General features: G+C 37.1%; 1 protein-coding gene across 3 annotated transcripts in view; it reads left to right on the plus strand.

Annotated features, from left to right (window-relative positions):
• The window catches only part of LOC121859442 (low-density lipoprotein receptor-related protein 2-like), a 52,160-nt gene that overhangs the window by 26,579 nt on the left and 8,833 nt on the right, over nucleotides 1-16,748 (plus strand). For all 3 annotated transcript variants that reach the window (XM_042356250.1, XM_042356248.1, XM_042356249.1), the window contains 19 exons: nucleotides 148-358; nucleotides 1,035-1,295; nucleotides 2,123-2,306; nucleotides 2,443-2,624; nucleotides 2,803-3,023; nucleotides 3,872-4,095; nucleotides 5,396-5,607; nucleotides 6,635-6,818; nucleotides 7,163-7,382; nucleotides 7,562-8,722; nucleotides 8,845-9,003; nucleotides 9,329-9,465; nucleotides 10,368-10,524; nucleotides 10,945-11,100; nucleotides 11,287-11,491; nucleotides 11,969-12,206; nucleotides 14,188-14,442; nucleotides 14,582-15,637; nucleotides 15,894-16,046. In XM_042356250.1, the coding sequence (XP_042212184.1) occupies nucleotides 148-358; nucleotides 1,035-1,295; nucleotides 2,123-2,306; nucleotides 2,443-2,624; nucleotides 2,803-3,023; nucleotides 3,872-4,095; nucleotides 5,396-5,607; nucleotides 6,635-6,818; nucleotides 7,163-7,382; nucleotides 7,562-8,722; nucleotides 8,845-9,003; nucleotides 9,329-9,465; nucleotides 10,368-10,524; nucleotides 10,945-11,100; nucleotides 11,287-11,491; nucleotides 11,969-12,206; nucleotides 14,188-14,442; nucleotides 14,582-15,637; nucleotides 15,894-16,046 (5,576 nt within the window). The remainder of the gene's footprint in view (nucleotides 1-147; nucleotides 359-1,034; nucleotides 1,296-2,122; nucleotides 2,307-2,442; nucleotides 2,625-2,802; nucleotides 3,024-3,871; nucleotides 4,096-5,395; nucleotides 5,608-6,634; nucleotides 6,819-7,162; nucleotides 7,383-7,561; nucleotides 8,723-8,844; nucleotides 9,004-9,328; nucleotides 9,466-10,367; nucleotides 10,525-10,944; nucleotides 11,101-11,286; nucleotides 11,492-11,968; nucleotides 12,207-14,187; nucleotides 14,443-14,581; nucleotides 15,638-15,893; nucleotides 16,047-16,748) is intronic.

Consider the following 16,748-nt stretch of genomic DNA (forward strand, 5'->3'; position numbering starts at 1 on the left):
AAGGAATATTCATAATTACAGCATCATATTTAAAGTGATAATTGATGTAAGGATTTAAATATTATGTACAGTATTTTCATGGATTATTGTGTACATGCAATATTATCAGCCAGTCATACAAATACTGTACCTGTATCATTGATGCAGACATATGTACTTCACTGACTGGGGAAGATACGGTACATCAGGGAAGATTTATAGCTCCACAATGGCTGGGTCCTTCAAAGAGGTGATCATCGGTACTGATCTCTCTCAGCCAAGTGGCTTGGCTATAGATTATGACGATGGAATGCTGTATTGGACTGATGCAGTGAAGGAGAAGATTGAAAGATCTTACCTCAATGGAACTGGCAGAGAGGTTAGTAGTCATTATGTAAATAAGAGGAGCTGTTATTATTGTCTACAGTGGAAGTAAAGCATGTACTGTATCAGCTTTATTGGCGGAGTGAGCAAGTTGAAATAATTGGGTGAGTGCATCAGGGACATGTGTTGTCATCTTGATTAATAATGTCTTTATGGATGGAACATTAAAACATGAATTTAAAAAAGGTGATGGCAAATAGTGCAGAATATAAAAGAAACATGGTAACACAGGGCAACATTCATTACACGTGTGTGTGTGTGTGTGTGTGTGTGTGTGTGTGTGTGTGTGTGTGTGTCCATGCGTGTGTGTTTGTGTGTGTGTGTGCATGCGTGGAGGTTTACATAGTGTCTTTGTTTAGTGTACAGTATGTGCAAGATGAGGATATGAGAACATGTATGAAGTATTTCTTCCTGATTACCAAGTCTTTTCCTTTCATTTATTATATTTGTTTGACATTATTCTACCTAACTATAGCTCCTCTGTCTTTGGGGTTTGTCTATAACCTTTGATCCAACACATACACAAATGGGAGAAATTAGAGGAATAGATAAAAATGAAATAAAAACTTTTTTCCCAATGCAGAATAACACACACACACATTACTATACTAATGAGCCTTTATCAACACATTCGACTGCATCATTACGTTATCTTTTTTTCTTTCTTTCAGCTTCTTATTTCAGCAACAATTTATCCTTTTGCAATAACAGTTCATAAAAACTTTATATATTGGACTGATCTCCAACTCCGAGGAGTGTTCAGAGCAGAGAAATATACTGGCGGAAACATGGTCGAGATGGTACGCAGGCTGGAAGAATCCCCAAGAGACATTCACGTCTTCTCTGCAGATAGGCAAAAGTGTGAAACAAATCTGTGTAAGATCAACAATGGTGGATGTGCCCAATCATGTCTCCCAAGTGCTGATAATCAGGTAATGGTCAACATGCCCATTTACGTTTCCCAAGCATTGATAATGTAATGTTGGCAAGGAAAGAAAATTTGCTTTCTTTACCCTTTACTTACAGCGTAGCTTTTAATGTTTTGCTCCACTCTAGACTCCTGTTTTGAGTCCGTATTGTAGAAATATATTTTGGAAAATTTAAACATTGTTAAATTTTTTGCAGGTTCATCATACAGTATTTTTAGTGATAGTCTATTTTTGTGTTTTATATCTATAGGTTACCATATTAATTGTTATTGTCTAGTTTTCTAATACAGCTCTTCCCCGACTTACGACCTACTCGACTTACGACCACCCGAACATACGACCGCCTCAGTCGTACCAAAATGTTGTCAAATTACGTATTTTTGAGTCCCAACGTCAGTGATTGCGCTGTGTACTGACAAAATTTTCGTTTGTAATTCTCTTTATAATGGCTGGCATGTTTAAAAGTGAGAGTTTTGTGGTGCTGAGAAGAAAAAGAGACACCCATTTTAGGTTTTTTATATTATTAAGCATTTTCGATTTTCGGCCATTTCTACTTACGACCTGGATTTGGGTCCCTAACCCCGTCGTAAGTCAGGGAGGAGCTGTATAATATATAGTTACTTTGTTGAAGTTGTAGACAAAAATCAACTTAACCTCTAAGATGAAAGCTGCTATAGGTTGTTATTAGAGAGTTAAATTATGTTTCAGTAAAAAGAGGCAGTAAGTATTTACATGATATATAAAAAGTACAGATGATGTAACTAACAATACAGTACACCTTGTCTTGTGTTGAACAGGTGGGAATATATTGTGAATTTTTTTCTTTTAAGGTTGAGTGTAAGTGCAATGCAACTATGAAGGTGGTCAATGAAAACAAGATGTGTGTCCCACAGAACTACAGTTGTGATGTTAACAAATTCTATTGTGCAAATGAAAAATGTATATCCCGCTTATGGGCTTGTGATGGTTCAGACGACTGTGGTGACAACTCTGATGAAGATAGAAAGTACTGTAGTGAGTATTTGTGTCAATTATAAGTTATGTAATAATAAAAGTTTGGGTGTTTTTATCACAATAATGCTGTGTACTGTATTAGTGTAAGCTTACACAAAATTACGATTTAATGTTTTTACAAACTTTCTCCAAACAGCATATCACACATGTAGTCCTAGTGAGTTCCGCTGCAAGAATGGCCGCTGTATTTTCTCTACCTGGAAGTGTGATCATGAAGATGATTGTGGTGATGGTTCAGATGAAGAAGGGTGTGAGTATCCCCCGTGTGCTGAGGGAGAATTCACATGTGCCAACCATCGGTGTATTCCATTATCACAGGTTAGTAAAGTACCTCCACTTTTATATATATATTACCGATTGGGATTATCTCATAGTTCAGTTTGTAGATATTGAGTAATTACAAATTTTGATGAAGTACAGTACAAACAAACATATAAATTTGATTTAGATGCAAGCAATTCATTAATGACTTTCACATTTTATATCTCTATTTTAGTTATGCAATGGTGTCAATGACTGCAAGGACAAGCACACATCTGATGAGACAAGGGAACGTTGCCCAGAGGTGACATGTCCCTCCAACCACCTAAAGTGTGAGAACACAACCATATGTGTGGAGGCCTACTGGTTATGCGATGGCGACAATGACTGTGGAGATAACTCGGACGAGAATTCGCTTCATTGTTCAAACCGATCGTGCCCACCAAATAGCTTTAGGTAAAAATACAAAAGATAGAGTTGTTTTGTGTGTGTTGTTCTCAGTGTCAGAAGATTCCAGTGATTGTGTTAGACACAAAATTGTATCTTAAGTTTAGACTAGAATTTTGTATATCGGTGGAAAAACAGAGAGTTAATTAGTTGAGTAGTGGTGAGGTTGAAGGAGTGTCGAGGAAAAATACTGAGACTATGTGTGAGCCACCCTGCTGGAGAGAGAGAAATAATATTGATGGATGCTCATGTGCAGCAAAAACTGATGCCAGATGATGTAAAGGTTCACAAATAGGGTGGTGGACGAGTGGAACAAGCTTAGCAACTTTGTAGTAAGTGCGGGAACTCTGGAAAGTCAAAAGGAGGCTAGATAGATTCATGGATGATAAAGAGTGGTAGTAACTCTCGACAGGAGCTGCCATGCACAGGCCAACCGGCCTATTGCAGACTCCTTATGTTCTTATTACAGTACAGAACAGGGGGTCCCCGGGTTATGAACGGGTTCTGTTCCTGAGGACGTTCTTAAGTCGAAACACATGCAATGTGCACACCGTACTTACTGAACACTGTTTAAAATCCCACTATATCATAGCCTAAGACCTAAGTCCTTCTATGCATCTAAAATCACTTAATTTAAGAGAAAAGAAGAAATTGAATGACAAAATATAATAAATGAAAGTAAAAAATAAATCATCATGAAAATAAAATTCTGTAAATTTGAAGTTTAACCTCGTTCGTATCGGCAGGCATTCGTAAATCGGACGTTCGAACAGTTTTCAATACACAGTATAGTACAATACAATATTTTCACTACTGTTTTGTAAATTGTAGCAATTCTTTTACTTTGACCTATGTAGGTGTCCAAATCACCGTTGCATCCCTGGCTCTTGGCACTGTGATGGTGACGATGACTGCGGAAATGGAGCTGATGAGCCTGGCGAGTACTGTGAGCAAGAAGGTCGCACCTGTTTTGGAGACCTCTTCACCTGTGATAATGGAAACTGTGTACCAAAGATCTACATCTGTGATGGTGACAATGATTGCTTGGATGGCTCTGATGAAGATGATAGACACAAATGCAGTGAGTTGAATAATATTACTTTTATCCTCTGTCACTAACCCTTTGAGCTGGAAATACATAATATTATATGTCTGTGTGGGCTCAAACTGGCAAGTACATATAATTACATTTTAATTATTCACACCACAGTTCAATGACTTGTTTTGATTGCTGTGGCCTATGCATTATATACAATATCTTGGCCTTAGACAAAATTTCTATGCCATCACTTTTGGCTTAAATGTGTGTTTAAATATCAAAAAATAAAGCTTCTCTCTCCCTTGAAAATCAGTTGAAGCCAACTCTTGGAAGTTCATATTGTTTGCTTTTAAATATAAGATTTTTTCATATATGTAATAGACGTTTTTTTTCCTTAACTTGCTCTTGTTGGAGCGATGGGAAATATTAAATTCAGACTTAGTTGAGTTTTAACTGAAGTGGGCTGTTATAACTGCAGTTTATTCTGTTTTAATTATTGTTTTTGCATACTTTTGATGGTCTTTTATGATTAGAAAAATACTTTATATTGTTGTTATTATAATTTCCAAAAACTCACTATTCTAGATACAATAAAATACAGGCATTCCATAATTTCCAAAAGGGATCTGTTCCTGAAAGACCTTTCATAAATTATTTTTTTTTAAGTTGAGGCTCATTTTTCCTTAGACTCCAATTTCGAAAGCTGAGATATGTTCATTTGTAACTTAGAACTTTTGTAAAGGTAACCTTTGTAAATCAGGGACTACCTGTACAGTATTTAGAACTCAGTGCTAAATTGGTTATGCTATTTAATCGTTCTTAATTTGTTTTGTCACAAATAATTTTGGACTAAGTTCATTTTTTGTTACAGGAGTTATATCGAAAAAAAATTCCATGCCTTTTATTTTATTTGTTATCCTTCATTAATTCTTGCAGGTGTATAAGATGTTTTCTTCATCTTTGTTACCCTTCCACAGAAAGGCCCCAAATATGGTTTACCTCTGTCACTTGACACAAACCAACAGCACATATATCCTCAGTAATCACCGAATGTCATTCTGTCTGCTTGTTCTTGCTTCCTGGCTGACCATCCTCCTCACTTCTAATGTATTTTTCACCCCATCCTTCCATCTCCTTGGGCTTTTCCTCTCCATCTTGCCATCAGCATATGCATTATGCAGTACAGTAAACACTTTTTACCAATTTTTCTTTTACCATTGCCACAATATTTCTATACTACATGAACTAACCCTGACCTGCTCTGCCCAAAACTTCTTTCACCTCTGCATCTCTTTATTATTGTAAGAGAAATTATAAATGCACTTACTCTTGTTATCATCAGACAACCGCAAGTGTAATGAAGAAACAGAATTCACATGTAATGCCAATAAGCAGTGGGGTCGAGCAATGTGCATTCCAAAGAAATGGGTGTGTGATGGTGACCCAGACTGTGTGGATGGTGCAGATGAGAACTCCACTGCACTTTACTGTCCTCCACCACCAGACTGTGGGGAAAATGAATTCAAGTGTAACAACAGACGTTGCATCAGCAAGGTTAGCACAAACTTTAAAGAATTTTCAATACAGTATTTAGGGCAAGGTTAGTATATATATATATATATATATATATATATATATATATATATATATATATATATATATATATATATATATATATATATATATATATATATATATATATATATATATATATATATATATATATATATATATATATATATATATATATATATATATATATATGGAATTTTCTAAAGGGAATGCTGCTATCTGTATATTTCTAGGTTATTGTCAGAAAAAATTGAGTGATACACAAAACACCCCATTGAGTTTTCTTTTAAGACATCTAGTATTATTTTATTATACTGTAATCCCTTTGACCCTTAAACAACAGTGATCATAAGTAGATGATGAGCTCCTTTTGTCCTTCGTTGAGAGTGACCGTCGATATAATTAGGAACTTTTGTTCCATGCACTTAATGCTTTCTTTTTTTTTGTCTTCATGACTTACCGGTAAGTAAAAAATCCAGTAAACCTACATTAACTGGGACCATTGTTAATAAATTTATGAATCTGCCTGAGAGTGTTCCTAGGGCATGAAGTAAAACTATTAATCTCTTGGGTACAGTACGGAGTTCACTATCTGCTGAATAGTATCTTCTAACTAAGGAAAATATGATGATTATTTAAGTTAACCTGTTTATTCCCCATGAAGCTGTGGTGTAGCAGTGGCTTCTACAGTTTATCACTAATTCTTGTATATTTATGCACTCATCTTAGTAGCTGCAGTGAAGAGTAGGAAAGAGAACACTAATGGAGTTGCCATGAAACACATGGGCTTAACATGAACTTTGAGAGAGGATGGTGATAGGGAAGAATGGTTTAAATGTACATATACCTGTAAGGCATACTGTATCTTTAAACAAGTTGGTAGTCTTATTATTCCTAGGATTTTCCCTTCATTCATTGTCATTAGTTAATTCTTATTGCTGGTACAGTATTGCTAAATATTTCTTTGAACTATTGGGTATACCAGTAAATTAACCTTTATGGGTTTCAGGACTGGGAATGTGACTTTGACAATGACTGCGGTGATGGTTCAGATGAAGGGCGGGAATGCAACGAGAAGTACCGAGAGTGTACAACTGATGAATTCAATTGCTCAAATGCCAAATGTATACGTAAAACTTACTACTGTGATGGAGAAGATGATTGTGGGGACAATTCAGATGAAGTTGGATGTGGTGAGTTATTGTTACCTCTTTAATGATGCATTAATATGGAAACTACAAACAGCTATGTAGAATATGACCTTTCTCTTTGGTACCTAATAATGTGATTAGCACTGCAGTTGTAATTGTTAAGAAAATTGCCCTGTGACTAATTCCCACACTTCACAATTCCAAATACAGTATTTATGTTAGTGTTGGTAATATGATTAAAACCTTCTTGCAATGTTTCATCCAACACTTATCAATATTGTTTCTTCCTTGTTTAAAATATTTCAATTGTAATTTTGTAATAATAATAATTATAGACAAATTATACTTTAATTTTATGACTAAGAGTTTGTCTTTCTTTTTGACAGAGCCGGAGAAAAAGTGTGAGCCAGGGCAATTCCAGTGTAAAAATGGAGAATGTATAGCCATGAAGCTAGTGTGTAATAAAGTGAGTGAGTGCTCTGATGACTCTGATGAACCACTTCATTGCAATGTTGATGAATGTGCAAAAGTGGAACTACATCAATGTGGACACAAATGTATTAACACTCTCATTGGCTTTGAATGTGCATGTAACACTGGATACAAGTAAGTAACAACAACAACTTCCATTTTGTGTTCAACTTTTCAAGAAAGTTGTTTACATGAATATGAAATATTGATATTGTATAAAACTATAACTTTTATTAACTCTATAGGTGTTTTCAATCTAATTATTTATGTATCTATAATTACATAAAATCAATACTGTATTTTGTTTTCAACAGGCTCATGCCAGATGGTAAGGCATGTGAGGATATGAATGAATGCTTGGAGACCCCAGGTGTGTGTTCACAAACGTGCTTCAATACCCCAGGCTCTTACAACTGCAAGTGTGATGAAAAATATTACGAACGAGAACCAGATGGTCACACATGCAAACGGCGAGATGATACACCACCATGGGTATTCTTCACCAATAAATACTATGTGCGAAGGTTAACTACTGATGGATCACAATATTTACTGATGCATCAAGATCTTAGAAATGTTGTAGCTCTTGACTTTGATAATAAGGAGGAAATGTTGTACTTTGCAGATGTAACAGCAAAGACTATATATAAAGGTAAAATTAATGGCTCAGAAAAGCAAGAAGTAATTAAACATGATAGCCATGGACTTGAAGGCCTTGCAGTTGATTGGATAGGACGGAAAATATACTGGTTGGATAGACATAGCAAACAATTAGATGTAGCTGAACTGAATGGAACCAATCGCAGAACATTGAAAGCCAGTGGAATCAATGACCCAAGAGCAGTAGCTGTCCACCCAGGTATAGGATACGTTTACTTTACTGACTGGCACCTTCAGACATACATAGGACGTATTGGCATGGATGGTTCAAACTTCTCTCGAGTTCTTAGTTTTGATGATAAGGTAATATGGCCCAATGCCCTCACTTTTGATTATTTTACTGATCGAATCTATTGGGCTGATGCTCATCTGGATTACATAGCATTTGCTGATCTTGATGGCAAAAACCGGCACGAGGTCATACATGGTACCAAAGTTCCACACGTGTTTGCCATCACTGTGTTTGATGATTATATGTACTGGACGGACTGGAATTTGAAGGCTATTCTAAAAGCTAACAAGTTTACTGGTGAAGATTTCCAGTTCCTCCGCAACACCACGCACCGACCCTATGACATCCACATGTACCATCCTTTACGTCAGTTGCCATACAAAAACCCCTGCGGTGACAACAATGGCGGCTGCTCTCATCTGTGTTTACTCTCACCTACTGAAAATGGAACAGTTTCATTTACCTGTGCTTGTCCTGACCAGTTCTTCTTACAACGAGACAATAAGACTTGTAGTGCCAACTGTACTCAAGGACAGTTCCACTGTGCTGGAAGTGATGACAAGTGTATTCCCAAGTACTTGAGGTAAGCCATAATGATTTATATATACTGTATATATAAATAAAGAACTTGCAATTTGAAATCTCAGTAGAGGTATCTTAATATTTGAAAGATTCTTAAAGAAAACCATAAAATTCCATTTATAGGTGTGATGGCGCGAAGGACTGTGCAGATGGAGCTGATGAGCCCCCAGGTGATATATGTCCAAAGAGTAAGTGCCGATCTGGATATTTTCGGTGTGAAGATGGTGAGGGTTGTGCAGCACCCACGCAGCTCTGTGATGGACAGACTGATTGTAAAGATGGGTATGTACTACTTGTTATTATACACAGTGTACTGAGCATACAATACACATATGATAACTCGGATATAATATGATACCTGTTAGATATCACTTGGAAAGAAATGAATGGTAAAATAGGACCCATACCTAGTAGGCCCTATCCTAACTTAAACCATTAACAATGGGATCTAGTCCTAATAGGCCCCATTCTTAGTGGGTATATGTCCTAATAAGCCACAGTCCTATTGGATTGGGGCCCTTTTGACCTGCAACCATGAGGGAAATGATACATACTGTCGCTATAATTTTTCCATTTATATTTTTCTTTTCTTTTTTCTGATCCATAGATCCGATGAGAATAATTGTCACCTTGGATGTGCAGATCTGGAATTCAAGTGTAAGACTACGGGCAAATGCATCAACATAGCCTGGAAATGTGATGGAGATAAGGACTGTCGTGACGGCTCAGATGAGAGCGGCTGTGGTGTGTATATATCTCGCTCAATACAAAGGCAGTGTTTAGAAGGTCTGCAAGATGTCATGTGGTAGTAAAGTTGAAGAATGAAAATAGTAACTTCGTAGTACAGTGGAGGAGTCCTGTAGTAGTCAAACCATGTACCGTATGACCTTACATTGATATCATTCTTGGCAGGTTACTGTAAAATAAAGAATCCTGACCACGTTAAACCTTTTTCTATATTAGAAGGATTTTATCACATCATAGTTTGAGAGTGCAGTATACAGAGAGTTTTGGAAAGAGCAAGACAGGTGGTGGCATATTAGTGGAATACTGTACTGTACAGCAGAGTTTTGTGATGGTGGCTAAACAATTGTCTGCCACTCTACAGATTATAAACTTTTTCATTACCAATTTGGTCAATCTTGAGATCATGTAGATTTGTTATAAAAGCTCGGTGGGAGGAGATCCACCCCGCAATTCATGAAGCTACAAGTACACAAGTTATTAAATAAACACTGAAGATTGGCCCCATACTAGACTTTATGATCATGATTGTGGTAGTATTTGCACATTATACATACTTTTTTGTAGCATACTTTTCACGGATGAAGGAATTATCATAATTTTATAATCTATGATGCATGTTATTTTTTAATACTCACTGTTCCCAGACTTGTTGATGATAAGCTTTAGTTCTAAAGAAAATGTAGAGGAGATGGAGAGGAGAGTACAGTATGTAATAAAATATTTTGGTGTAGCGAGAGACAGAGTTAGAGTGAGTGTAGAATTGAGAAAGGATGTAAGTAATCATCTGATACTTAATTTTTAATTTTTAATACAGATGTTTGATTTGAGATAACTTCCCATAGCAAGTACAGTACAGTAATTTACCCTTCACAATTTTTTTTAATACAATTCATTTGCAGATAATCGACCATGTGACGAAGAAATAGAGTTCAAGTGCGATAATGGGAAGTGTATATCAAAACAGTGGAAATGTGACCAGGACAATGACTGTGGTGATAACTCGGATGAACCTGCATTCCTTTGCCGACAGAACAATTGCACTGAAGGATGGCGAAGGTGAGATTAAGTGATGGTTAATGTATTGGAAAGACTGAAGAAGATACTAAGAGATACAGTATTTGTGAGGTGACACAAGTCTTGAGCCTCTTCTTGAAGTGACTATTTCATAAACTTTATTCTTCATTGAAATGGTATTGAATACTCATTAATATGTAGTTCAAAGTTAAAGTAAATATTATACTGTATATTAGAAAAAATAGGTTCATAGTCAAGTGAGTTTTATCTAAAGTTTTTGAGTTCCCTTAGGTTACTAATACTCCAGAAGATCACTAATTAAGACATATGTTTCAGTACTTACAGGTCATTAAACACTAAAAATATAAAAAAAATAAAAATATCAAGATGCCCTGGGTAGTTTAGGTACTCATTTCCTTGATAAAATGTTTATACATATTAGATAATGGCATATTTGTGCAGGTGTCCGGGCCGTACAAATTACCGGTGTATACCAGAGTGGCTGTTCTGTGATGGCAAAGATGACTGCCGTGATGAAACAGATGAACTGGTTGAACACTGCCCTAAATGTCACGAAAGTGGAGACTTCCGGTGTACGAATGGACGCTGCATCCCAAAGTAAGTAATATATATATTTAAAGAAGCTTATATATGAATAATAAGCTCCAGAAATAATGGATTTGAAACATGAAAAATAACTATATTTTCCATTGTTTGCTAACAATGCATTGGTGTCCATATATTAAAATATCAAGTACTGCACATGTTAGGTATTTTAAGAGTTTTAATTTTTAATATTTTCAGGCGTTGGTTATGTGACTTTGAGAATGACTGCGGTGACAACTCTGATGAAGGAGAGGAGATGTGCCGCACCCAATACCGGGAGTGTTCAGAGAGTGAGTTCCGGTGTAGTAATAATAAGTGTATTCCAAACCGTTGGCGTTGTGACCACGACAATGACTGTGGAGACAAGTCAGATGAAGAGAATTGTGGTGAACACAAGTGCAGGGTAAGAGTATGTGGTTTATATTGCTGAATAAAATAGTTTTTGTATCACAGTGCAACCTCAGAAATCCAAAACAGTAATTCCTTTATTAGTTGTGAATAAATTATTTCTAGGTTACTGAGTTTTGTGATGTACTTTACACAGTTTGCTGCTGTCTTTCTGTACTGTAATGTCTGAAAAGAATATATTATAAAAGTAATGTTTCATGACTTTCTTTTGTTTTGTTGTGCTCTTCACACAATAGAAATTTAAAGAAAAATAGATTGCATACAATTACAGTATGTATTACTGTACTGCAATCCAGTATTTGCTCTTCAGAGATAATAAACATTCTAAGTTGTCAGGATATGGTTCCTCAGGCTTAGTTACTCAAAAGTTTATACATACTTTACTGTAACACTGTGTACTTACCCCCAATAAGCCTCCATATTACTGTACTGCATATAAAAATTATCCAAATCTACTAATATTTATTTTCAGCCTAGCCAGTATCAGTGTTCTTCTGGTCACTGTATCCAGGAACACTTCCGCTGTGATGGCGATCGCACCTGCCATGACCTGAGTGATGAATTGGGTTGTCCTCCACGCTACCCAGGCGAACGCTACTGCCCAGATGACAGATTCCAGTGTGACAACCATCTTTGTGTGGGGATGCAAGATCTTTGTGATGGAACCAATGATTGTTATGATAACTCTGATGAACGTGAAACTCTTTGTAGTAAGTATTTTTAGTATTGAACTCTTATGGTTTCAGATGCTTAGGAGTACACTGTATATTGTTAAAATATTGTTCTGCCTACTTAAGAATTAATTACCCAGCACTTTTTCTATAATGTGTGTGGAAGGTGGGTACACAAGTGATGCAGTGGAGTAGATGGCAGACTGACTGTAAGTGTTCTGTATGTGCAAGTAACCATGTACCCACAGCAGGGCTGGAGAAACTGAACATTGGAGATACAGTATGTCCCTGTTACCTGTGTGACATGATCACTGCCGGTGAGGGTGTGGAAGCCTCCTGAGTTGCAAGAGTCAGATGTAGCTGGAGGAAGTTTATGGAGCTGCTGATGGCAAGAAGACCTTCCTTCCCTCCGAGTGAAAGGAAGAATGTATGTGGCTAGTGTGAGAAGTGTGATGTTGTATGGGCAGAGGTTGTAAGAAATGAAATTTAGAGTTAGGAACATGACGAAAGAGACTGCAAGAAACTGTGTAGCATGGAGAGCTACCATCAGGTAACTGTGGCTAATCCATGCAAGCATGGAAAATTGCCGTTAAATTATGATGATGATGATGAAGGAAAATAAGAATGATAAACGTGTTTAATTCAGAAGTAAATGGTAAGTGAGAGGTGAAGACTGAAGAGGTGAAAAGATGGAAGGTGTCACATAAAATGGGGACTGAAATCAGAGAGCATAATCTCAAGTGATTTAAAGAGATGGATGTGTTGTCGATGGGTGATGTAGAATAGTGTAAAGTGATTTGGGTAAATCGGGTGGAGAACTTGGTTCTGTGTTGTCTACGAGGAGCACCATAGTAGAATACATCTAGTACAGTACAGTACAGTAGTTCAAGAACAAATTAAAGCGAATGGTACAGGAGAAACTTTGTAGCTGTTGACACCATCCACAGTGCATTATGACCTGAGAGGCCCGTAGGTGTAACTAGTTACTCTTTATTAAATTTATTGTTAATTGATATGGTACTCCCATCTTGGGCATTACCTTAATTCATATGGATGTTATTATAGGTATTAATTTCACTTTTTTTAATTGGGGAATGTCACACCTTAGGACAGGCTGTGCAGATTAGCGGTGCCTGGTAGCCTGAACTAGGGGCCGGTCAAGTGATTTTTCATGCCCATGTGCTCAGCACTTGCCTGGAGAATAAGTTAATATTTTGAGGTCTCAATACATAGGGAATATGTTGGGTGCTGTGTGACCCCACCTCCCTGTACATTTTAACCAGGGAGGTCTGTCAGCGGGCTGCTTGTCATCAGTGCACCAGGATTAGTGGTCTATGTCAGGTGCAAGTAATTTATCTTTATTTTCAGCTGCCAACTAACCTATTGTTTGTCAGTGTTAAGTTGTCAATATTTCAAAGAAATCACCTAGCTGAGTGCCTATAGATGTTAGATGACAAGTTGTGACCTCACATAACAAGTGTTACAGGAATTATGACCTCACATGACAAGTGTTACTGCCACTAACACCAGATTTTAGGGGGGGAGGAAGTGGTAGGTAAGGTAGGTGATCATAGGTGCTGCCTCTGCCTCCCCATACACCCTGCAGGTGTGAATGAGGTGATAGGAGTCATGACATCACATGACAATGGTAACTGGCACTGACACCAGCTGGAAGCTGCAGTTGTCCACTGGATGGAGTAGGATGAACGTAAAAAATGGGGGAGTGCATTTAAACAGACACAAGTGATCCTCGAGTTGATACACACAATAAATTTGAGTGTCTTAAGATATTTATTTAACTTTTCCCATAAAAAATCTTGGCAAGCAAATTTTTTCAAAAAAATTGACAGAGCAAGTAAAAAAATATCTGGGCAAGTAGTTGTCAAAAGTCACTTTTCCAGGACAAGTATATACGTATTCCACATAATTTGTCTAGTCTGCCTTTGGTTATCATTAGCTGTTGCAAGATACTGAAGATAGAAATATATTTCATTACATACTGTATGTACTCTTTTTCCAGATAATTACACCTGTAATACACTACGGCGTTTCCAGTGCAACAACCACAAGTGCATCCCTCTTTATCAAAAATGTGATGGAATGGACAACTGTGGTGATGGGTCAGATGAGAACAACATGACTATTTGCTCCCATCGACCACGACCTTGCAGATTCAATGAGGAATATCGTTGTGCCAATCATAAATGCATTCTTTCAAGCAAAATCTGTGACCACGCTGATGACTGTGGGGACTCCTCCGATGAGCTTGGTTGTCGTAAGTCCTTTTGGAAATATTATAATTTTGACTGACATGTGAAGTATTCTGGCTGTTTCTCGTAAATTTTCATGGAAAATACACTACTGTATTTACAAAGTGTTTGAAAATGTTCATAACTCAATGTTGTATTTTTCAGATACTTTCTCAAACTGCTCAGTGGGTGGATGTGAGCAGTCATGCTTGGATCTTAAAGATGGAGGCTATGTTTGCCATTGTTTGCGAGGATTCCGAATTTCCCCAGACAACCCAAAAGTTTGTATTGACATTGATGAATGTGCAGAGTTTACTCATAATTGCTCACATCTATGCACCAACGTGAATGGAACTCATGCTTGCTCATGTCGGGAAGGATTTATAAAAAAACAGAATGGTGTTTGTCGACTGAAAGAAGGAGCCATCACTCTTGTTTATTCTGATAGCCCAGAAATTCGAGCCTTTAACATAACATCCAATAGGGCTTTGAATGTCATCAAAGGGGACAGCATAGAGTCATTAGATTATGAGCCTAAATCTGGTATTGTATACTGGACCGACTCTTATGGAAAGACTATTAAAAGATCATATCTTCCTGGATCACCTGAAAGGGCAAATGTGACAATGGGTTATGCTCAGAATTTGGAAATTAAAAGTCGAGCCAAACCTACTGGACTTGCCATTGATTGGGCAGCCATGAATCTTTATTGGAGTGAAACTGACCGAACTGGAAACAAACCTCGCGGTGCTATATTGGTGGCTACCCTCGATGGACGGTACCGCCACTCAGTCATCGCCACTGGGTTGGAAGATCCTACCTCAGTAGTTGTTGATCCTGACCATGGTTACATGTTCTGGACAGACATTGGCTCTATTCCAAAAATAGAAACTTCTTGGATGGATGGCAGCAAAAGAAGAATCCTCGTCTCTGATGCCATTAGCCAACCTACGGGACTGACTATTGACTTTGCAATGGAACACACGCTGTACTGGGTGGATGCCAAACTCAACAAGATTGAGATGATGCGTGAAGATGGTTCCAAGAGAACTCTTGTTGCTACAGGAAATCACCTGAAGCATCCTCTGGCTTTGGATGTCTTTGAGACCAGCTTATACTGGGTTACACGTGATTCGGGAGAAATCTATAGCATGGATAAGTTTGGACGTGGGGTGCCAGTGAAACTCCCAGGAGAGTTTGCTAACCCATCTAGTATTAAAGGTGAGCTTATTCTGTTAATATTTCCCCAAATTTGAAAATACAGTACCTCCAATATTTGTATATCCCCTTCAAACATTTTCTGTTATGCAGTATGATGGCCAATGGAGGAATTTTCTTGACATCTTATGAATTAAACTGTGCATCTCTTCATACTATTTTTTTTTTTTTAGAGCTTGTATAAAGGTGAAAACTCATTGGTGCAGGTAGGCCTTATACTGTACAGTATATTGATACATTTCTTCTTTTTTTATTACAGTTTTTGCAGACAAGAGATATAACACAAGTATAATCAGCATATGCCAAAGGGACACCCCGTGTAGCCATCTTTGCCTCATTATCCCTCAGGGCTACAAGTGTGCCTGCCCTGATAATAAGGGAGTCAAGAATACATACCCTAACTGTGATGCTCGTAAGTATTACCTGCTCACACATGACCTTTTTTTTTTCCTGTTATTCTGCTAGATGTTTATTAGCCTTGAGATGGGTTTAATATATTGCTCAGAGAAAAAAATATTATAAAAAATAGGGATATTATTTTAGTTTTACCATTCTTTTATAAAAGTTTTTCAATTTACATGACAACAAAAAATATGTGGAGGATTGATGTTCATGATTCCCTTCAAACTTTGTTAAATTAAATTAATTGTTACTTTTGCCATAGACCTTCATGGGAGCTCTTGTCTTACTCCTTTATTGTAGATGTGAAACTATGAGCTTTCAGAGTATACTCTACTGTACAGATTTAGAAGGAGAACTTTACAAACCTAATATTGTGTACTCAACTATAAGAATTAAGAGTATCAAAAATGTGAAAAATGAAGTAGAGTATAGCAGTTAAAAGGAAGAAAGTGGATGAAGAGCTGTTTTGTGGAAGAAAGAATGACACACAACAAAAGAGAATCCATGTTACACGTGACTCAGGCCACCCTGCACCATGGTGCAAAAATGCTTTCAAGAGTGGAAAAAGTAGACATGTAGAATGTAATACAAATGATAATAGCACAGTGGATGGAAAGATTGGAATAAATTGTTAATAAGAACTAAGAATATATGGCAATTATATTAGGAGAGTGACACAGGGTCCAACTCTGTTGAGAAAATATTTGCATGA

This window comes from Homarus americanus, unplaced genomic scaffold (assembly GCF_018991925.1).
Source record: "Homarus americanus isolate GMGI-L3 unplaced genomic scaffold, GMGI_Hamer_2.0 scaffold7626, whole genome shotgun sequence".
Lineage (NCBI taxonomy): Eukaryota > Metazoa > Arthropoda > Malacostraca > Decapoda > Nephropidae > Homarus > Homarus americanus.